The sequence below is a fragment of the Notamacropus eugenii genome, chromosome 3, assembly GCF_028372415.1.
Source record: "Notamacropus eugenii isolate mMacEug1 chromosome 3, mMacEug1.pri_v2, whole genome shotgun sequence".
In the NCBI taxonomy this organism is placed as follows: Eukaryota; Metazoa; Chordata; class Mammalia; order Diprotodontia; family Macropodidae; genus Notamacropus; species Notamacropus eugenii.
This window is the reverse complement of record NC_092874.1, coordinates 226,451,398-226,474,437: the sequence shown is the minus strand read 5'-3', so window position 1 is coordinate 226,474,437 and position 23,040 is coordinate 226,451,398. Positions and strand designations below refer to the sequence as shown.

The 23,040-nt window shown below is 44.0% G+C and overlaps 1 protein-coding gene and 1 long non-coding RNA gene across 2 annotated transcripts; one reads left to right on the top strand and one right to left on the bottom strand.

Annotated features, from left to right (window-relative positions):
- Positions 1 to 7,777: 7,777 nt before the first annotated feature.
- PRR13 (proline rich 13) lies at positions 7,778 to 11,417 on the bottom strand. Its single transcript, XM_072654859.1, has 4 exons — positions 11,306 to 11,417; positions 10,861 to 10,897; positions 10,103 to 10,488; positions 7,778 to 8,411 (listed from the first exon to the last, which is right to left on the bottom strand). The coding sequence occupies exons 2-4, from the start codon at positions 10,877 to 10,879 to the stop codon at positions 8,367 to 8,369; spliced, it is 450 nt and encodes a 149-aa protein (XP_072510960.1). The 5' UTR covers positions 10,880 to 10,897; positions 11,306 to 11,417; the 3' UTR covers positions 7,778 to 8,366.
- Positions 11,418 to 11,484: 67 nt separating this feature from the next.
- LOC140534154 (uncharacterized) lies at positions 11,485 to 18,881 on the top strand. Its single transcript, XR_011977181.1, has 2 exons — positions 11,485 to 12,278; positions 17,440 to 18,881. It is a non-coding gene; the product is annotated as an uncharacterized lncRNA (long non-coding RNA).
- The last annotated feature ends 4,159 nt before the right edge of the window (positions 18,882 to 23,040 follow it).

Below are 23,040 nucleotides of genomic sequence, written 5' to 3'. Positions count from 1 at the left end.
CGGGATCAACGAGACGAAGACTGATAGCCGATTAAGGTTTTGAGCTAGAGCGGCACGGTGGGGGGGCGAGGAGGAAAGTTGCGACCCCTAGTGGGCAAGGAAGTGGGAAGGCACTGTTGGTGAAAGAGGCAGCAAAGCTGCTAGGACTGAAGTGAGAAAGAATGAGGTGGGGGGAAAGAGAGCAAGGGTGTGTATGGGGGCGGGGTGGGGGTGGGGATGGGGGAGCAGTGTACTCAAGAGGTCAGAATTGCCAGCACTAAGAGAAGGACTAGGAGAGCCAGCAAATAGAGGATTCTGAATAAGCGCAGTTCCAGAGAAACTTTTTGAATTTCCCCCAATTTCTCTCTGTCTGTGCCTGTCTGTCTCTCTCTCCAAGAGGTGGTCAGATTTGATGGAGGAATCTTGAGAAGTTCTGAGCAGTGAAGGACTCAATGGATTGGAATAGGAATAGCTAATATTTTATATAATGCTTAAGGTTTACAAAGCTATACAAAATATACACTGTCTCATGTACTCCTCAAATTGAGGTGGGCACCTGGATGATTTTCACCTCCATTTTATAGATGAGAAAACTGAGGCTCACGGCGATCAAGTGATGTGCCTGGGGTCACATCGCTCTTAGAAGTTGGGGGGCAAACTACAAACTCAGATCTTCCTGTCTCAGGGCCAGTGCCTATAATACTTGCTTCCCCAAGTATCAACGTTGGTTTCTCTGAGAGATCCAGAAGAGACACACCACCCTGGCTCCACTCAAACTAATGGGAGCCACTTAAGAAGAGATCTAGGTGGTCATCATATTTGACTGGTCATTGTGCAGGAGAAGAAATAGAGACTCAGAAAGTGAGGTGATGAGTGATGAAGCAGCAGAACCCAGGTCCTCTAGCTCTAAAGATCCTGCATGACACTGAGCTCCCTCCCTCCCTAGAACCCTGAGAATGATCAAGGCAGTCTGTGCTTGACTGCAGAAATCGATGATCTAATATCCATTTTCTCCTTGCTCTATGTAGTCATCCAAGTCCCTTCCCATTCACAAAGTATAAAAACGTTTGTTCCCTAATCTCTCTCATCCACTCTAGTCTCAAACCCTTTCCCCCTGTCAACCCTCTGTATACTCTTGGACATAACCTCTTCCTTAACCCCTCTCCCACAGACCCTTTCCACTGGCTTTTAGACCACCAGTCAACAAATTCCTCTTCACCTTCTAGCTCTTTATGTGACACTACTTCAGCCTCAGAGTACTAATTAGAGTACAGTTACAAAGAAAGTAGTTTGTAAGCCTTATGCATCATAAAAATATTAATTATTATTAAGACAAGCTAGTAACTCCTTTCCCTTGTGCACAACTCATTACTAACCACTCTGCAATGCTTCGGGTTTCTATTAGATACAGGTTACCTGCTGGACACCCTCAAGTCCTTGTTCTGCCACCATAGCTTAACAAATCTATGCCATAAATTGAAATCCATTTTCTTGAGCCTAATCACTATCTACTACCCTCCAGGATTGCCTCTCCCACCTTCCTTAATGAGTTTAGCATTCTTTTAGCCTCTCCAACTAGTCCCTTGGAGTCTTCAGTATTCCCTTTGGTGACCCTTCTGACACTGGCCTTAAGTAAGCTCCTCACCTCCTCTTCTATCAGCATTCTACTTGGGCCACTCACAGAGGTGGTCATACATAGACCACATCATCTACACAACCTCCAAGATCTTGAATTCTGACCTCAGTTCCCAAACTGTTCCTTGGTGTCACCTTAACATCAGTTCCCCAAGTTTTTCATCCTTGTTCTGACTTTACTTTCGTCCCTCAAATGGTTACTCTCAGTCCTTATCCTCCTTGACTCACCCCTTCTAATTTGCCTGTTTTTGTTGCAGATTCCACCAACCTCCCAGGTCTCCAAGCCCAAAACCTAGGTATCATCTTTGACTCACCACTCTTTCTCATCTATCGTGTCTAATCAGGTGCCAAGTCCTATCAGTTCTATCTTCATAACATCTATTGTATATACCCCATTCTCTCCTCTGACGCTGCCCTCATCATTTTACACCCAGACTGTTTCAAGAGCCTTCTGGGCAGCTATCAAACTGATCTTTCTAAATGTAGACTCAACAGCGGCCTCTCCATTCAATAAATCTAGTGATTCCCTTTGACCTCCAGGCTAAAATATAAAATTCTTTATTTGGGTCTTAAAGTTATTCACATGTAACTTTGCCCCTTCATACCTTTCCAGTCTCCTACCTTCCTCTTTCAAGTATTCTCTGATCCAGTGACACTGGACTCTTGGATGTTCCTTAAATAAGAACACCATGTCCCTAGTTGTTTTTCACTGGCTTTTCCCCAATGCCAGATGTGCTCTCCCTCCTAGTTTCCCTGGCTTCCTTCAAGCTTTAGCTAGAAGCCCCCCCACTCCCACCCCATCTGCCTTGCTACGAGTGTCTTCTGAGATCGTCTCTAACACACACACACATCTTGTTTATAGGTAGTTGTTTGTACATTGTCTCCCATACTTTGAGAGCAGGGACTGATTTTTTTCCTCTCTTTATATCCCCAGCACTTTGTATTGTGATTGGCACACAGGAGGTAGTTAACAAATGCTTCCTCACTGACTTCGACTTCCATTGTTCATGGAACAACACATCATTCTACCTATCATCCAAGCTTAGAACCTCAGGCTTCCTCTGCTGTTTCCCAGTTTTCTTATTTCTGCAGTGCTGAGCACTCCATCTTCTTAGTTTCTGTGACATTCTGAAAACTCCCATTTGATCATTCGCTGGCATCTCCGACTCCTCTTGTTTCACAAAGGGCAAACAATTCCAAAACTCAGTCCTCAACTCTCTTACCTCTTTAGGATGTCGTTCTTGATGATCACATCCACTCCCATGGTGGATGACTTCTGAATCTTCATATCTAGCCCTGACCAACTCTGTTTCATTCTCCTATTTCCAAGTATCATGTCTGCTATCTCCATATACCTCAGGGCTACTGCAACAGGTTCAAATCACTGTACTGCCTTCAAAAACTTGTCCCCTAATTTTCCAATTTGTGTTAATGACACTACCATTTATAATCCCCAGGGCTCAAAACCTCACAGTCATCTCTCCCTCCTCTCTGATCCTTAACAATCAATTAGCTTCTATACTCAGAAATCTCTAAAATCTCTCTTCCTTTCCATTTTCACTGACACTCTATAGTTCAGGCTTCTATGACTTCTTATTGTGCTGTTGTATAAAAATGCAGTAGCCTCTTAAATGACCTCCCTGTTTCCAGCTCTCCCCTCCCCAGTTTCACTTCACTGCTGCCAAATTCATCTTCCTGGTGTGCAGGTAGGATGATGTCAGTCCCCTGTTCAAAATGTATCATTTAATCCCCCATTATGGAATCACAGAATCTCCTTCAGAATCATCTCACTTAATCCATCAAGCCGGACAGGAATCCCCTTTATAACACCCATGACCAATAGTCCTATAGCTTTTGCTCAAAGACCACTAGTGATGGGAAACTCACTACCTCCTTGGGTAGTCCAGTCCACTTTTGGGTTGCACTGATGGTTAGGCAGTTTTTCATTCAAGTGGCCAAAACAGCATCGCTTGTCACTTATATCTGCCCTTCCTAGCTCTGCCCACCAGAGTGGAACAATTTGGAGTCCTGATTCCTCCTCCATATTCGGCTCCTATAATATTTGAACATATCTCTCCAGTCTTCTCCCAGCTCAAGATCTGTACGTTTGGTCCTTATGCCATCTGTGCCTTCATTCAGGTCGCTGATTAAGAAGGATGAGTGGCATGAGACCAACGACAGGCCTCTGGGGGGGCGGGGTAGGTTGGTAGCTGTCCTTTAATATTGAAACCAGTAATTCTATGGCATTTTTTCTACTCCTGTCATCATCCTTATGGCCCTACTTGAGAATTGCTCCAGATTCCTTTCCTAAATGTGACCCTCAGGTTGGACTATTAACATTCCAGATGCAGTCCGACCAGGCAAGAGTCTAGTAGGACTATCACCCTTGTTCTGGGCACTATACTTGTATTGATATCACCTAATATCATAGCAGCTTTTTGGCCGTTGAATCACATTAAGCTTGTCGTCCACTAAAACCTCCAGATCTTTTTTCTGTCAACTTATAGTCCAAAAATTCTATGTTCCACCCTCCATCCGGTGATTGATTGATTTTATGGAACCAAAATGTAGAATTTGCATTTATCCCTTTTACATTTTAATTTATTAGACTTGGCTCATTATCATTCTAGCCTGTAGAGGTATTTGTGCCATATATTGTGTTAGCTATCCTCCCTAGATTTATGTCATCTGCAAATCCGTTAAACATGGTGCTTTCACTCAAGTCACTGATAAAAATGTCAACAACATAGGGCCAACAAGAGATCTCTGGCTTACTTCATGAAAGATCTCTCCTCCCAGGATCACAGACTTGAAGCTGAGAGGGGCCTGAGAATATGCTCATTCATTTTACAAATATGGAAACTGAGACCTGGGGAGAAATTAAATGACTTGCTTGAGATCAATCCATTCCTGACTCCAAATTTAGCCCTCTTTCCACTGTACAAAGCTGTCTGACATCAATTCATTAATCACCACACTTTGTATCTTGTCATTTATCCAGTTCTGAACCACCTAATTCTCCTATCACCTAACTCACATCTCTTCACCGTGTTTATAAGACACTGAAAAAAATAATGGTGGGAAAGTGACTTGTCAATCAGAGCAAGCCATATATAAACCTCAGGTGGTATTATTATTTCATAAAATACATGATTCTTATCCTGCCCAGGCCCATCCATGCTCTGGTTCCAACTTACCTTTCTAACCTATCCCGTGTCATTCTTCTTCAAGAATTCTATGCTGGAACAACCAAAACTCTAACAAAATTCTGGTGGTTTCCCCTCTGGCCCCATCTCATCCCACTGACACAAATTCACACATGCTTGGAAGAGATTCTTCTCTCCCCATAAAATCCCTTTTCTCAGTCTAGGCCCAGTTCTGCCTTCTCTTCCATGAAGAATTCTCTGATCCCCTCAGGAGTGATGTCCCTCCAGCTCCCCAGCCCTGCCCCCCATGGTGCTCATGCCACCCCCCCACCCCCTTTGACCTCTCCTATGCAATTAATCAATCATTCTGCATTGTGTCTTGGTCTCTTCCTCCAATGAAATTTTAAGCTTCTGAAGGAATGACAGAATTCTAGAGTGCATCTTTGTAATATGCCTTATACTAGACTGGTGTTTAATAAAGTTGTGAAACTGAAATTCACCAAGTTTTTGTAAGATAATTAAATTCCTCCTAACCAATTTTACTTCCCATACGAACAAGATAAAGCTTCAATCTTGGACCTGAAGGGTAGCAGTGAGGGGAAAATATAGCGAAAAACAGCTCCTAGGACAGGGATGGAATGACAGATTTCCCACAAATGTTTACGGAGAAGTGGGGCTAAACTGAACAAATGAGTGATTTACCCAAGGCTCTCTTGCCAGGAGCAAAGCAAACTGAAAAGGGACATGTTCCCCACTGACCCAAAGCTAAACTGTCAGTTTACTCTTCAAGTCTCACAAAAAACCTTCCTAAACTTACCATTTTCCAACAGAGTAGAAATCTGAAAACAAAACACTTTCTTTGGTAGGGAGGGACCAAAGTCAGAGAAATCAGAAGCCTGAGGGAGAGTAGGTTGGTAGCATAATTAAAGCATTGGAGGACCACTGAAGGAGAACCAAGGCCCTCTGTTTATAGTTGGAAATACTGCAGTGCTGTCCCTAGTAGGGGAAAATCATCTTAGGGAACATGGAGAGACGAGGCAGGGAAAGGTAGTGGGGGGAGGGCAGCATCTCTGGATCTCATGTTTCTTTTAGACTTCTTTTATGTCCTTCTCCCCTACCATTCTCTCGTTTCTCTCCCTATACCACTTTCTCACATGACACACTGCTTAACTTCTCCCTCTGGCTCTGTTCCTCTCAATCTGGGCATTTCTCTCTGTATTTTCCATGTCCCTCTGTTACTGTGTCCATCTTGTCTCTTTTCCTTCTCTGGAAAGGAAGAGGTCTGCAGAGGAGGAAATGAGATCATAGTATATGTGAGAAAGGAAAACTATTAGAAAAGCAAAAAATAAATCCAGCCACAACACCTAAAAAGAGGGCTCAGGCCTTGGAAATCAAAATAAAGCCAAAAGGAAGCTACAGAACATAGGATTCCAACTGTGTCACAATTGGCCTTGGAATAAAGGAATATCTACGATGATCCGCCAGGATGCATCTTGTCTAAGCCCAGTTCTCTGTGATCCAGCAGACCCCAATTCTCACGCTACATTCCACTGATCTAACCTCTGTTCTGTGGGCTCAAAAATAACAAGGTTCTCGTCTTGTTGCTAAGATATCACCATATAACTAGTTCTCTCTCCCAGAAGGGCCTCATTCTGATACCGTTGCTCCCATCCATTCAACTGTTCCCCACAACAGAATATAGCCATGGGGACTATTTGGTTTGGGACCCACTCTAATTATTGTTGATAATCAATGTTGGTTGAACTTCACTGAATTAATCCAAACTTTCAATAAACAGTTATTCAGCACTTAATATATGAGAGATATTAGGCTAGAGGAAATGTAAGACAAGCTCCGTGAGGAGCTTACACTATAATAAGAAGGAAAAACCACAAAATATATAAGCCTATGCTACAGTGGAGAGAAAGTGAAGGAGGTATAGGTAATTTAAGATGGGAGAGATCACTTTACTGCTTCTCCTTCTGTACTGCCCCCCACCTCTGGTAAGTCAAAGGCTTCATGGTGACATCAGCTGAAGTCATAAGATCACAGACTTAGAAGTCCTCTAGGTGGCTTACTCCCTTGTTCAGTAACCTACAGTGCTCCCTTCCCCTACTTCCAATCCTCCTTCCCCCCCCTCCCCCCCCCCCCCCCCCCCCCGCCCCGGCCACACACACCCTGTTTCTCTATCTCAGCGAGGCAAACCTGCCCTTTCTGCTACAAACATTGCATCCTCTCTGAAACATGAGCCTTTATGTTGAGGTGTTCTCACCTGGGATGCCACCTTTCATCCTTCCACTTTGCATGTTTAATCCAGGACTTCTCTCCACCTGGAAGCCTTTCAAAATAGACATTCCATCCTCCTAAAGCCTTCTCTATCACATGATATATTAAGTTGTCCAGTAGTTCTCTTAGGTCTGTCCTTTTTTTGTCTGTTGCAGTGTCTGGGTCTGTATTCTGACCTTCTCATTAGCTTAGGAGGCCATCCAAGGACTGTAACTAGTTACTCCTCCCTTTGGCTCTACACCCTCAGACACCTAGGACACAACTTACTAGAAACACACCAGTTGTCTAGACGTACTCAGGCCTATTTCTCTACAGAGAGAACAGTACCAATTGATAGTTTTTCACACATTAAAGAAAAGTCAGTTTAAAGGGTCTGGCATCAACTAAAGCAGGGCTGGGTGTCTTCAACAAAGGGCAGATCAGATTTCCTCTTTTGGAACAAAAGAGCCCATTACCATATCCAACTGCACCCCTGGGTTTCCATTCTACAATACTTCTCCTTATTCCTCAAAAACAGCTTCATCAGCAAAGAGGGCTCAACTTAGCCTTGCATCAGTCCTGGAGGGGGAAGGTACTGCATGACTTTCCATTCAAGAAACAAACATGGTGAAAATAAGGTACCCTCCTCACTCATGCTCTGGTTTGTAGGCTGGGTTCTTACTTGTTTAAGAAAGGGGCAGTAAAAGCAATAGAACTTACTGAAAACAGCCCAAGTTACTGGCACAGATGAATGGAGACTGGGATAAACAGCTTTATTGGGAAGCACAGTGAGAGAAACAGAGTAAGATCTGAGAATGATTGGGATGGAAGGAGCTCACCAAGAAATGAGGTTCCAAAATGGCACCCACATTATCCTATTCAAAAGAACTCTCTTTCCCAGAAGGCAGTGGGCTTAGTAGACTGCACAGTCTGCTGGGAAATGTAGTTCCCACATTCCATCATCGTAAGACTACCATACCCAGACCAACTACCATGGTAATGCCACGTACCCTTTCTTCTCCTCCCACACAAATTACAAGATAAATTTTTAAAAATCACATTTTTTTCAAATCCTAAAATGTTCTTCAGCATTTGGCTCAAAGGGCATACATCTTCAGAAAGGAATGCCCCACAATGATTAAATCTAGAAGTTAAGAAAATGGATTTCCTCAGGCCAATAGTGATCCTTTCCTCAATTTCACCAGCCAATTTGGGCAAAGGGGTGAATGAGGTTGGACTGAGGTTGGGGCTGCAAGGCTATCTTCCCCCAGCACAATATGGCGTCCAAGGCTTGATGGGAGAAGCTGGGGTGGTGTGACTTGGGGGGAAGAGGGCCAGGATTCAGTCAGAGTCACTGCTGGAAGAGGAGGAGGAGGAAGAAGAATGCTGCAGGGGAATGGGAAAGTGGAGAGGACACATTATCAGACTTTGAACTCTGACCCCATGAAGTCCCACCCCATTCCCCATCTCTCTAATATGTACCCTCCCATACAAGGTGCACTTAAGACCAATAACCCACACATGGAATGTCACCGACAGACTGAAAATAAGTTTCTCCCCCTGGAATTAATGCCACAACAGTAGTTTAAACCAACCCACGTTGTTGCAGGGACTTTTCAATAATTTTGCTTGAAACAAGGTGTCTCAGTCAAAGGGTTTCATGAATGGGAAAACCTCTTTGAGGAAGGCATAGGAATTGGCAAATAAATGTTAATAACTGAAGCAATGAATAGCCCCCAGCACCTTCAGTACAGACAATCCACATAAATGAAAATGACCCCTACTCTTAAGTAACTTAGACCTAGGCAAAAGTACTGAGGGATAAAAATAAGACTCATTAAGTGCTTTGCAAGCTTTATGGTACTATAAAATTGTGAATTACTATCTAATCTGGTTTGCCTGCATGCACAGCAACTTTATCAGCAATGGTAAACATTTATTTTCCAACTGCTGCTCCTGAGTTGTCCTCCAATAGTTTCTACCTCTCCCTTTTTTGCAGCATCCCAGCTATCACTGGAATGAAGTGAATTTAGACATGCCCCATAACCATCACCTTCTACCCTTTCTCTTTCCTTGTCCCAGGTTGACTTAGGCTCTTTGTATAGTCATATGACCTGCTCAGTTCCATTCTAAGGAACACTGTACTTGAATGATCAGTGCCCCCAAGGTTAGAGATCAGAAATCCTGGATTCCCAGACTACTCTGGCCTGGCTCCCTGATGTCAGAATAGTCATTCAATTCTTTGAAGTCTCAATTTCCAAGGCCCATTATCGTTATCATGATGTGTCAATAAGGTTTTAAGGTACATAAAGTACTTCCCATTCTTTATCTCATTTGAGTTTCACAACACCATGGGGGAAGTGGAGTAGCTATTTTTAACCCCATTTTACAGATGAGGAAACAAAGGCTCAGAGAAGTTAAAGAACTTGCCCACAGCCACACAGCCAGTAAGGGACCAAGGCCAAGATTCAAATTCTGGTTTCTCTAAGCTCCAATTCTAGTTAGCTTTCTTTAGATTACACAAGAGGAGATAGGAGCCTAGCTCCAGGTGTTCAGTTACAGAGTCAAAGGACAAAATTAATTAACCCACTGGCTTGGTGGTCATAACCCCATCCAAGATTCCCAAGTCCTTTCATATGTATGTATATATCTATAGCTATGCCTCAGCATTCTGGGAGGGTATGGATCACTAATCCTGTTCAACTGGAAGCAATTAAACCCCAGAAATTCTGAGATATCTGCCAAAGATCCATAAACTTAAGTTTAGAGCTGAAAAGAAGGGATTTCAGTGAATATCTATACCAACCACTTTATTTTCCTCAAGAAATGGAGGTTTAAAGGGATGAAGGGACTGAGAGTTAGGGAAGTATTATGAGGCAGAATTTAACCCAGTTTCTATTTCTGGCTTGTAAGGCCAGCATGCTCTGTGTGTGTGTGTAGCTAGTCTACACCCACAGCATGGATGGATAGCAACAGAGAAGGCAAATCCAGACTGGCGTGGCCATCTAATTGTGTCCCTGAGACTCTGATGAAATGCTCCCCATCCCAACCCCAGCAGGGCTCCCAGAGAAACTGACCTTGCCATGTTTGTGATGTTTATGCGTTTTCTTATGAGCCTTCTTCATCTTCTTCCTCATCTTCTTATCCACCACTATACCTGGCCCCACTATCCCTGGGACCAAGGGATTCACAGAAGGCGCACAAGGGCCAGGAGGTGGGTAGGGACCTGGAGGTGGGTAGGGACCTGGGGGTGGGCAGCTTGGGTATCCTGGCTGATGCCCAGGGCCAAAAGCAGTGCCAGGAGGATAGGCTGGATTACCTGGGAAACACCCAGGTGGGGCAGGACAGGTACCTGGAGGGTATGCAGGATTGATTGATGGTGGGTTGATGGGGTTGGCAACCCCAGGGCACCCGGAAGTTGAAGGAGGTATAGGACCCCCAGGAGGGTACATCCCTGGCTGCCCTGGATGGGGAGAGAAGCACAGAATAAGATAGTGGCAGCAAGGTCTAGCTCCTCTTACAAGTGGAGGAGAAGGGACTGGTACCTCCTGTGCCCCCTCTTCCTTCAGGCAGTGGGGAGGTTAGGAAAAAGGGGGGCATATAGAGAGAAAAGGACAGCCAGCTCCGGTGGGAAGGAAGAGAAAATGAAATGAGCTCCAAAGAGGGAAGGCTTGGGTGTTGGGGGCAAAAGGAAAAAGAGAGGTCAAGTTTTTGCCTTAACTGGCAACTATGGGAGGGAAAAAATGGGCACAGGAAGACCACCCCTCCCCACCCCCGTGAGGCTCCTCTAAAAGAAGGATAGAAAGAGCGGGGGGTGTGTAAAGGGAGCACTCACCCGCACTGGGGTTCCACATGCTGCACTGTTCTGTTACCTGGAGGGGAACAAGGAACAAGGAAGAAAAAAGGCTGGCAGTCCGGAGGGGGCAGGGCGGGTGGCACAAGCCTCCTCCACTTCAGCGGTCCGGGGCGGATCCCCTGCCCCCCCAACTCCAGGGGCACCCTTCTCCGCTCACTTAGGGGCAGACGGGCTCCCTTCTCCCCTCCCCGGAGCTAGGCGGGGGGTTCCCCTTTCCTTGGGCGGGGAGAGGAGGGGCCCCAGGAGGGAGGGGGGTCTGCCTCCCGGCCAAGAGCCTCGGCGGGGAGGGGAAGGAGGGAGAAGGATCTCCAAGCGCCGAGAGAGACTCTCCCAGCCCGCCCTGCCCCGCTGGGAGGGAGGCCCGGCGGACGTGCCCCCCGCCCGGGGAAAGGAAGGGAAGGAGGAACCCCGAAGACCCCGTCACCTCGTCGCCTCCACCCGAGCCGGAGTTCTCCCTTCTCCTCCCCGCACCTCCCGGCGCCTGCTTCCTGGTCCCCACCTCCCCGGTGGCTCCGCCCCCTCCGCTGTCTGATTGGCCGCGGGGCCGAGCCCTCCCCTCGTCATTGCACAGACTGCCCGTCGATCTCCGGGGGGCGTGCCGGACCCGGGGAAACTGTCTCTGGACCGGGCCGTGTCCGCCCGAGCTCCGGGGCCTCGGGTGGGGTCTCTCTTCCTGGGGGCGGGGCCAGGGCCCCACCCGGCCCTAGTCCTGCCCATGCGCGCCGCCCTGCCCCCGAGCCCGGGCAGCGGGTGCCAAGGGCGTGGGGCGGGGGGCGCTGGTCTGGGATGCGAGACCTTGAGAGCCGAGGCCCCGCCTGGGCCGGGAACCTCGGGACTCCCGCCCGATGAAGGCACTAGTTGAGTGCTTGTTGTATGCCAGGCCTTGTGTCAAGCGCTTGGGGCGGGGCTGGTATACTTTGCCCCAGTCCGAGGGGGTTGGCAGAGTGCAAAGAGCCGCGCACATGCACGAAGTCAGCGGGCCCAACCGGGGACCCCGAGCCCCCGGCAAGGAGGCCGGGGAAGCCGGGCCGAGGTCCGGGAGGAAGAAGGCATTCCAGGCCTGGCCTGCCTGGCCCACAGGAGAGAAGTGACCGCGCTGGAGGGGAAAAGGGAGCTGGCACGCGGACCCCGCAGCACCCAAGGACCCCCTGGACCCCCTGCGAGCCGAAGACCCTCTTTTGGCCCTTCCCCCAGGAATGACAGTTTTTCCTTGTTTAAAACCATGGACTCATCCAACACCAAATAAAATGGACCTTCCCGATAACACGTCCCGAGACATCCCCTCCGAAAAGGAGAGGGTGGCGTGCCCATGGTCCTGGGCAGGTGTCACCGCAGAAATCCTGCCTGGCACTGGGGGTCTCCAGTATGCACCGCTTGCCTTTTCTTGTAAATATATGGTAAGTTCTCCTTGTAGCAACGCAAAAGGTAAAACGACTCCTCACCAAACTCCTTCCCTTAGAGGCGTGTTCCCCGGTAAGCTCCCGGGGAGCAGCGGGGTTCCTACTGACCTTTCCCAGGCCTGTCACTGGGCGCACATGGATGCTGGGTTTAGCAGCCTTCTGTGTGTGGGAAATAAACACTTGTAGAGTGCACGCCGGATGGTTTTGTTTACCCTCCCTTTTGTGGAGACCCTAGATATGAACCGAACCTATGTTGTACGTAAGTGGTCCCTGGAGCCCCCCAGTGTAATGAGCTGAAGGGTATGAGAAAGGAGGTCCCAGCCTTTCTCATTAGAAGTGGGACTCCTCCACTGGAGCCTGTACATAGAGCAGGTGAGCCCCACCTTCCACAAAGGGCCAGGGTCAAGTGTCCTAGTCTTTTGGGCCCAGCAGCGGTTCTGTCTTGCTCAAATAAAGTCATAGATTAGAACTGGAAGAGACCTTCGAAGCCATCTAAGGTGGCCTCTAATGTAATAATATACAACCCTCTATGGGATGATGATGTTTTAAGGTTTATAAAGCCCTTATTTGAGACTCACAATAACTCTAGGAGATTGAGATGCTATTTCTACCCCCATTTTACAGATGAGAAAAGTTCTTCTCCAGGGTCACACAGCCAGGATCTATGGTAAAATTTGAACTCGAATCTTCTTAGCTACAGATACAGTATAAGGTATTCTTATCCACTGTGTTACCTAGCTGCCTTCTCTGAATTTTACAGATAAGGAGACTAGAGATCAGGAGAGAGGGATGAGTACTGGATATGTAAATTTGGGCATCATTCTCAGAAAAGCGTAGGTCAAGCCCATGGGAGACAATGAAATTAAAAAGAAAAAGAAGGTAGAGAAGGAGGCCCAGGAGAGAGCCTTTGGGTATTCCCATACATAGAGAGTGGGGCATAAAGGGTGATTCTACAAAGGATACTGAGAAGGAGCAGCCAAAGAGGTAAGAGAAAAATAAGTTACCTTTGTCAAAAAAAAAAAAAGAATCCAAGTAGAAAAATGAATCCAGGAGGAGTAAATAATGTCATTTGGTGACAGAGAAGTCAAGAAGGATGAGAAGAGACAAAAACCTCAGATAAGGAGATCACTGGTGACTTTGGAGAGCATAATTTTAATTGAGTAGTATGTTTCAAAGCCAGATTACAGAGTGTTTCTAAGTAATTGGGAGATGAGAAAGTTGAGACAGAAAGTGTAGACAGCTTGTTTCTAGGAGTTTGGCTGTGAATAGGAGGAATGATAGAGGATGTTAGCTTGAGGATGTGGTTTTTTAAATTTAATTTAAATTTTTTTAAGGATTAGTGTGATCTGGGCTTACATATAAGCAGCAGGGAAGGAAACCAATAGTAAAGACAAATAGAACCTTTGGGAGATGGGAGAGATAATGGAAGGGGAAATCTACTGGCAGAAATGAGTAGGGATTGACTTAAGGCCTCTATTTCCTCTGAGACAGGAGGGAAGGGACAATAGGGTATGAAGTCCAGGTGATTCACAATTGCAATCAAAGGAAAGGGATTTTTATGACTCATGGCCTAGTTTTTTCAGTAGAAGTGTGAAGTGAGGTATGTAGTTAAAGAGTGAGAAGGCAGTGGAGTAGGTGGCTTGAAAAAAGATGAAGGCTGAAAGAAATACTGTGGGGAGTTTGATGAAGAGTCAATTAGGAAAGAGAAAACAGATTGGTGTGCCCTGGGGAGGCCCACTCGAGATTAGATGGCCTAAATTTGTAGTAGATCCATTCAATAGGATGATAGGACTTCCACTCAGTTCAGCAGCTCAGTTCAGAAGGGAGGAAAGTAAGACGAAAGTAGAAATAATGGCCTGGGAAATACAGGGTGGGAATAAGGGAGGTTGGAAAGCAGAAGGGTTGGAGTATCTGAAATTTGTCTTGAAGATGGAGACTGGGTTCAGGAAAGATAAGGCACAAGGAGAGATGGCCAGATAAGAAGTTATAATGACATAGAAGAATTTCAGAGTTATGCTTAGAGAAGGTATAATTCAACTTAATCTAATTCTTTTAAAAACTTTATTTTCAAATTTTTAATGTAAACTTTCCCCCCCGAAACATTTTTATACACATTACACCACATAGCACTTTCATAAACGCACGCACACACACACACACACACACACACACACACACACACACAGATTCTGTATGAAGCTGAATCACCATTTCATATGGTTTGTTTTTTAAACAATATATATGGTAATAAATTCCATGTTATTTTCAAAATTGTCTCACTTGCGTATGCTTTCTTCTGAACTATCTTCTTTGCATTAAAAAATGATATGATGGCCTCATTTTGGGGGGACATTACTATTGCTAACTCCTGTTTTCCCTATGCCCCCTAATTAACCAAGAGAAAAAAGGAGAAGCCTTGTAACAAGTAAGCATAGTCAAGCAAAAGAATTTTGTTCAGTGTCCATGTCCAAAAACGCATACCTTGTGTCCATCATCTCTCAAGTAAATTCAGTTATGCAAGCAATTATTATGTCACTAATCAATGCCAATTAATTATTAACTATAGTTAGAATTAATAATAGTGTTAATCATTAAATATTAATTAATTATTGAGTACTTACTATGAGTCATGGAACATTTATGACTGATGATTAAATCAAGTATGAGTATTCTGGTGTGTGATGGAGGTGAAGAGTATGGGAGGATTAAATCAGGGGATTTAAGGGAATATCTGCCTATCCTTTACCCCCCAAAATATCAATAGCAGCACTTTTTGTGGTAGCAAAAAACTGGAAACAAAGTAGATTGGGAAATAACTATACAAATTGTTATACATGAATGTAACAGAATTCTACCATGCTATAAAAAACATCGAATGTAATAAATACCAAAAAACATGGGTAGACCTATGAACCGATGCAAAGTGAAATAAGAAAGACCATGAAAATAATATGTGATGACTACAACAATGGAAATTGAAAGAATAACAGTCACAAAACAAGGGAAAGTGAATATTGGAAAACTACAAAGAACAGGCTTTCCATTTTGAGGGAGGACCCAAACCAGCCACTCTCCATTCTCTGGACTTGACCACCAAGACTCAACGGCCTCGCCTCTGTTGCATTCCTTCTCCCATTGATGTGTTCTTCCCAGAACCTCCCTTTTGGGGAAGAGCCTAGCCAAGTTATTCTTCATTCTTAGAACTTCCTCACCATATTCCTCTACCTTTTCATTTCTTCTTTTAGGTGTTAGTATGGAAATTCCTTGAGGACAAGAATTGTCTTATTCTTTGCTTATATTTGTGTCCCCCAAGCTTTGCACATGGCTTGCATAGTAAGTTTAATAAATGCTTATTTAAACAAAACAAAGCACCACATTTCTCCCTTCATTCTTCTGCAGAGGTGGGAGGTCCATGAGTGTTGCACGTTGCATGTCTTGCCAGATTTTTTTCATGTGTTGATTAATTTTGTTCATTCTTTTCCCCAATTCTAATTTCTTTCTTTGTTACATGGGATGGCTGTTGAGTAATGCTACAGGGGGAAATTTGGGCCATGTTAAAAAAAAAGATGTCAATACATTTTTATTTTTTATAGAAAATTAATAATGTTGCAAAATTATAAAGAACAAGCTCAATCCCCAAAAAGAGACATAGGAAGACATCTCCACTTACTCTTTTGGGAGAGTGAGAAGATGAGGAAAGAGTCCAGACTTCATAAAATGTCAGTTTTTTTCGGTGGATGGATTAGTTTTGCTGAGTTTTTTCCTCTTCTTTTTGGGAGGGGCAACAAGGAAGGAGGAGATACAGGGAGAAATTTAGGTGGTGTAAGAAAACAAGAAATATGGACAAAAATTTGGTTTTTTAAAATTATTTTATTTGTTTTCAGTGTTCTACAATCACTTCCATATATCTTAGATTTTTTCCCCTCCCTCCCCTTCCTTCCCTACTCCTCTCCCTCCCCACTCCCTCCCTGAGACAGCATGCCATCTTATATAGGTTCTACACATATGTTCCTATTAAATACATTTTCATCTTAGTCATGTTGAATAGAAGAATTAAAATGAATGGGAGAAACCATAAAACAAAACAAAACATAATATAAAAGTAAATGGTCTGCTTCATTCTGAGATCCTATTTCATAGTTCTTTCTCTGGATGTGAAAGACATTTTGCCTCAAAAGTCCATTAGGAATTTTTTAGGTCCTTGCTTTGCTATAAAGGACTAAATTCCTCGTACACTTTGATTGTTACTGTGTACAAAGTTCTCCTGGTTCTGCTCCTTTCACTCAGCATCAGTTCATATAAGTCCTTCCAGGCCTCTCTGAAGTCTTCCTGTTCATCATTTCTTATAGAACAATAGTATTCCATTACATTTGTATACCACAACTTGTTCAGCCATTCCCCAATTGATGGGCATCCCCTTGATTTCCAGTTCTTGGCCACCACAAAGAGAGCTGCTATAAATATTTTTCTACATGTGGGATACTTTCCCATTTTTATGATCTCTTTGGGATACAGTCCTAGAAGTGATATTGGTGGGTCAAAGAGTATGCACATTTTTGTAGCCCTTTGGGCATAGTATGGATAAAAAATTATAAAAAAAAACATGTAAAAGAGTGCATGGGGGTGAGGGTGGGGTGGAAGTAAGACCATGAAGTCATTTTCTCTACTTCTTGGGAGAATAAACTGGGAATTTGTAAATGACAGGTACCAAGATCTGGATAAGGTGATTTATCTGGAGGGAATGAACTTGAAACATGCAGTTTGTTGACTGGTGGAAATAAGTGAAGGATCTGCAAGTAAATACCGCTTATTTTTCCTCTTTGCTCACATAGTCAAGGGTTATGAAAGATGGTATTGCCCGATACTAGAGAGGGTAACCAGGGAAGGGGTGTGGGTAGGAAGATATTTCAAGGATTGCAAGAAGATAGAAGGATCATGAAAAGAAGAAATCTAATATGAAGGACAGTTTGTAAACAAGAGCACAAAGGGAGGAAAAGATGGAAAGTTAGGGGCACGGAAAGACATAAGGAAGATCAGAGAATGGTAGCACCATAGGAAGCTTCTGCCCAGGTGGCCTAGGACTGGGAATCATTAGGTTCTGAAAAGAAATAAAGTATGTTAGCCACCAGACAGTAGATTGTCGTGCTCTTCCCAACAGGAATAATACCACTGATGTGATTATTATTTGTTCAGCAAGAAAGTGGAAGGAGGAGAGCCCAGACAGCTGAAGAGAAGTTGACAAGAAGCCGACGTGGATGAAATCCTGGTTCTGGCCTATTAGCAAGAGAGACAGGAGCCAGACGTTGGGCAAGAAGACTATTGTTCCTCCTTCATTTTTCAAGACTAGCACCGACATCACAAGGGTGATGGCTTGCTTGTGAATTGGATTTAAGTGAGGCAGAGTCTTCCAGAGTCATTGAAGTCCAGTAGCAAGACAAAAGTCAAGATGACTGGTGATAGACTGGGATGCAGTAGATGACCTTGGTGTCTTTGATATCTAACCCAGCTCTAAGCATCGCCTTTATGGCTGTTGGAACAAGTTGTTCTTATCTACTCATTCTGCCAGGGGGAAGTCTTCAAATGCTTAGGGTAGACATTCTCCTAAGTCACAAACAGATTTGAGGTCCATGGGTTACCCTCAGCCTGGTTTAGTCCATCTGCCAAGATGGTTTTACAGGGATGTGGTCAGTGCTACATGCTACAGCTTCTTGGAGCCACAAGTGAGAGTTGGGTATCAGGTAGACACCAAAGGTGGATAAGCAGCCCTGAAAAGGAAGCCCTTACACCAGAGATGCTAGACCTCCCTAAACACTCCATACAGAAGATACCTAAGTCTGAATTATAGGAAGCACCAGCACGGTTGATTTTTCTCCCTGTCCAATCATGAACATAGGCAGCTCTGCTCCAGGGTCATATGCAATGTTGAATTGCCTGTTCCCCACGGGTGTGGACTCAGGGTCCTGGATTCGTTGTCTAGTGCTTTGTGGTCAGAGCATGGGGTGGTATAAATCCACATATCCCTCCTTCACTCCCCATCCTCACCCTCACATTCATTTACCATAAGCATTAATTAATTGGCATATGGTATAGTCACAAGGAATTTTTCTGACTATATTGTGCATATTCAAGTATGTAGTATGGAAATGGTAGCATGAGATGTTTTTAAAAACCACACACAAAGAAAAAATTATGCATAGCACACAAACTAATAACAGTCTTAATAAAATTACCCACCATAGAACAAATACTTGAGATTCATATAATACATAGCATAACATATAAAGTCTGCATATGATAACTAGATGTGTAGACCATATGCAGATACATAATACAGTAAGTATATAGCACAGATACATAATATAGCAAAGGTCATAGAATACCCACAATCTAGATCTGGGAGGGACATCAGAGGACCTAGTCTAATCCCTTCATTTTACAAATTTGGAAAGGGAAGTTAAGAGACTTGCCCAAACACAGTTAGGAAGGCACAAAGATGGAATTTGAACCCAGGTACACACACTGCTGAACCAGTATTCTTTTCACTCCACTTTGATGCTTTCTGTGTTGTAATTACATAAAAAGTATACATTACAAACCTAAGGCATTTGTATGTCCATGTGTAACCCCTATCCTAAAACCTGTTGATATAGAAATTTCTTCTTATTGGTGGAAATGAGCACTCTGCCCTGTGTGAAATGCGGGGCAAATTTGATGAGAGGTTAGAGAGCTCCAGCCTTTATCAGTCCCCTTTGGGACTCTAAGGTCAGTCCTCTTTGAGACCCTTTATACTTCCAGTCTTCTTGGGGACTCTTCCAGCATTGAGTTACTTCAAGTGATCCTGGCTTCAAGAGAGAGAAAATGGAAGAGGCCAACCCCGCTTGAGGTTGCTGAAGGAAGAGACATGAGAGGAGAGGGCAGTCTCCATCACTTCCCCATTCCCAGTTTGCTATTCTGGAGACATTGGGTGAAATCCAGGACCCTCTCTCTTGAGCAGAATTTGCTCCCAATGGGAGACTTCCTTCACTCTATATTGGCTGGTATATATTCTCCTGTGTATATCTTCTCTGATTTCTGTTTTCTATGAATTGAATTCTTGGCTAATCTTTATATGTGTTCATTGTGGAGCTGCTATTTGGTGGAAAAGGGGTCAAGCATTGGATATAGAGCTTGGGGTCCCCTTTCCCCCAATAATGACAAAGTGCATGAAAGCTAGATTGAACATGATCATATCTAGATCAGGGGTGGGGAACCTGCAGCCTCAAGGCTACATGTGGTCCTCTAGGTCTTCAAACAAGGCCCTTAAAGGATTTATTCTGGAAAGTTTGGATTCAGCCAAAGGGCTGCACTTCAGGACCTAGAGGGTCACATGTGGCCTCAAGGTCAGATTCCCCATCCCTGCCCTAGATTAATAGTATTTAAGGGAGCAAATAGTAATTTAAGGTTAATGATGGATGGGGGGAAGAGTTAAAGATCTTCTCCTCCCATTAATAGGCCTCAATACCTTTTGTTAATTTCTGTTGAGGGACTGGGTCAGAGGGTCCTGCCCTGGGCTCTGGCTCTGAAAAGTGTATAAATACTTTGAGGTGAGATTTTACTTTGGGGCTTAGTTTTTGGAATAAGTGTTTGTGGTCAGCTGCTAAGGATCCCCTCGCCCCTGAATATCTAGACGTTGATGCTGCTGTCTCTCTGCTAACTATGTATGTATTGCTTATGGTCAGACATGGAAGCCCAGTCTATTGATCTGTTTGTATTTTCCTTGAAGTTCAGGGTGCTGACTTTCCCCTGAACTAAGTGAATGATATATGTGCTTGATTAAAAGTTGCTCAAAAGCTGCTTTCCTTTCAGAAAAGCAGATCAAAGAACCTGTACCCAGGCCCTCCTGGATGCGTCACGGTGCTTTGGTTATACCTCATATCTCTGCTCTCTAAAGAGAATAGAGAGTGGCCTCCCCCTCCCAAATTCCTGCTTCCCTTCCTGGCAGAATTTAAAGTCTCCCTTGGAAAAGGGTAGATGAGGAGAGGCCAGAGATATCCATTCTGCCTCTCTTCAAACCACACAATCACCGCCCTCACCACATGTGGGGATCTCTACAGCCTGAGTCTTTGCTACGCATGTGAGATATACACACACACACATATGCATATACATATGTATGTATATATCACACACACATACATATGCATATACATATGTGTGTATATATTACACACTTATGTGTATGTATATATTACACTCTTATAGACATATACATATGCATGTATATATTACACACATATATGCATATACATGTGTGTATATATCACACGTGTGTATATACAACACACATATACATGTGTATGTATTACATACATGTGTGTGTATATCACACATATGTGCATGCACGCATATATGTATATATCACACACATGTATATACACATACATACACATGTGTATGTGTATATTGCATGCACATATACATATGTGTATATATATTCCACATACACACACATATCCACCTGGGTTGTTGTAATGAGACTTGAAGGAGGCATTGATAAATGGAATTTTGCTCAACTCTTCTAAGAGAGACTTTGATTCTTGCCTTGAGGACAGAAAGAAATGAGGCAGGAGGTTGGCACCTCTATTTTCTCTGAAAGAGGGGTACTGGATTAGAATTATATCTATCTGATATGATTACATCTATCTGCCTCCCTAAATATTGCTGGTCTAAGGGCATATGGGTCCAGGAAAATAAGCTACTTTCCTAGCTCCTATCCCTTAAAGGGTGACAGGTTGTTCCAAGTTTATACTCTGCCCTCTTAGCCTCTTCTAGCCAATCAGGTTACATAAATGATTATCACAATAGTGAGTAAACCCATTTATCTAAGCAGATATCTAAACAGAAAATGGAACTTTACTGATTTGACTGTACCAAAAAATATCCATTAGTGGATGGGCTTTTTAGATAAGAATGAGATGAGATATCAGTTCAGCTAAGAGAGAGGGCCCAATCTCACCGAAGCAGAAATTCTCATAAGTCTAGAGAGGCAAGCTAGAAATCAGAACACTGGGGAGTTGACTTCCTTTACATGTCTGCTGCTATCAAAATCTGGGTCTGTGTCTTCATATGCTTGGAGTTGGTCCACAGACCAGGCCAGTGTATCCTCTCAAAGACAGGATAAAGAGTGTCGTCTCTAAAAACTCTCACACCAACTCTTCTCTTTATATGTCAGTTATGTTCAGCATTCTCTCAAGGATTCAGGGTCATGCATACACACAGGTATGAAAAATCTCCCAGACTTGCCTTGAAACCTGGATTATATAAACATTCCATCAGTAAGTGTCATCTGGTTATGCATGCAAACCTATGTTGTTTTACAGCTTGAAGCACCGTGGATTGACCTGGTCATAGGGCAAAGTTAATCCTAGAACTGCTACGATGACTGCCAGTTTCAGTATCACACCCAATAACCTGAAGTCCTTTTGGGGTTTTTTTTTTCCACTTAATGGTATTTTGTTTTTTCCAATTACATGGAAAGATAGTTTTCAGCATTCACTTTATAAGATTCTGAGTTCTAAAATTTTTTCTCCCTTCTTTCCTTCCCTCCCTGAACCCTGAGAAGGCAATCCATCTGATACGGGTTATACACGTACAACGATATTAAACATGTTTCCACATTAGTCATGTTGTGAAGAAGAATCAGGACAAAAGGGGAAAACCAAGAGAAACAAAAAAAAGAAGAGAGAGAAAACAGTCTGCTTCCATCTGCATTCAGACTCCATAGTCCTTTCTCTGGATGTGGATGGCACTGTCCATCACGAGTCTTTTGGAATTGTCTTAGATCCTTGTATTGCTGAGAAGAGCTTCTTTCATAATTGATCATCGCACAATGTGACTGTTCCTGTCTACAGTGTTCTCCTGGTTCCGGCTCACTTCACTCAACATTGGTTGGTGTAAGTCTTCCCATAGCCTCTAGTCTTGATCTTTAGCTTGGGGATGGCTATGGTAGGAGTGACATCAACTACTAATCTAGGCAAGAAACAGAACAGTAATAATGGTTGATATTTAGATAGTGCTTACCATACGTCAGTCACTGTACTGTTTTACAATGATAATCCCATTTAATTTTCACAACAGCCCTGGGAGGCAGGTGCTATTATTATCCCCATTTTACAGATGAGGAAACTGAGGCAAACAGAGGTGAAGTAACTTGCCTGGGGTTATACAGCTCATATGTGTTGAGAGCTGGATTTGAATTTAGGTCTTCCTGACTCCAAGTCAGGCACTACATCACCCAGCTTTCTAACCATGACAGTAGACCCTATTGCAAAGCTGGAAATTCACCATAGATGCCCTGAACTTCCTTGAAGGCGATAAAGTTGTCCTTGGGCCTTGATTTGTCCAGTGTACTAAGGCTTGAACTATTGATGTGGCTTTCTAGTCTCCTGGGGCATGAAAGTCTAGTTGGGCTTGTTCAAATTTCATAGGACCCCTCCACACACACACACACACACACACACACACACACACACACACACACTGCTGTGTGAGTCAAAACACTCCCCTGACTGGTCAGGTCCCTACGGGGAATTGGGGAGTTGGGGTTTGAAGAAGAGAGCCACGTAAAGCTGAACCAATGTTGTATCCTTGCTAAGTATGCTTTCCATGCTATTGGTGGGCAAACTTCTTTGGTTAAATGTTTTATGGTCTCCTTTCAGTCCAGTCACAAGCCTGAACCAGCAGACTGGCCTGAGTCAGACCTGGCCCGCAACAAGGACCT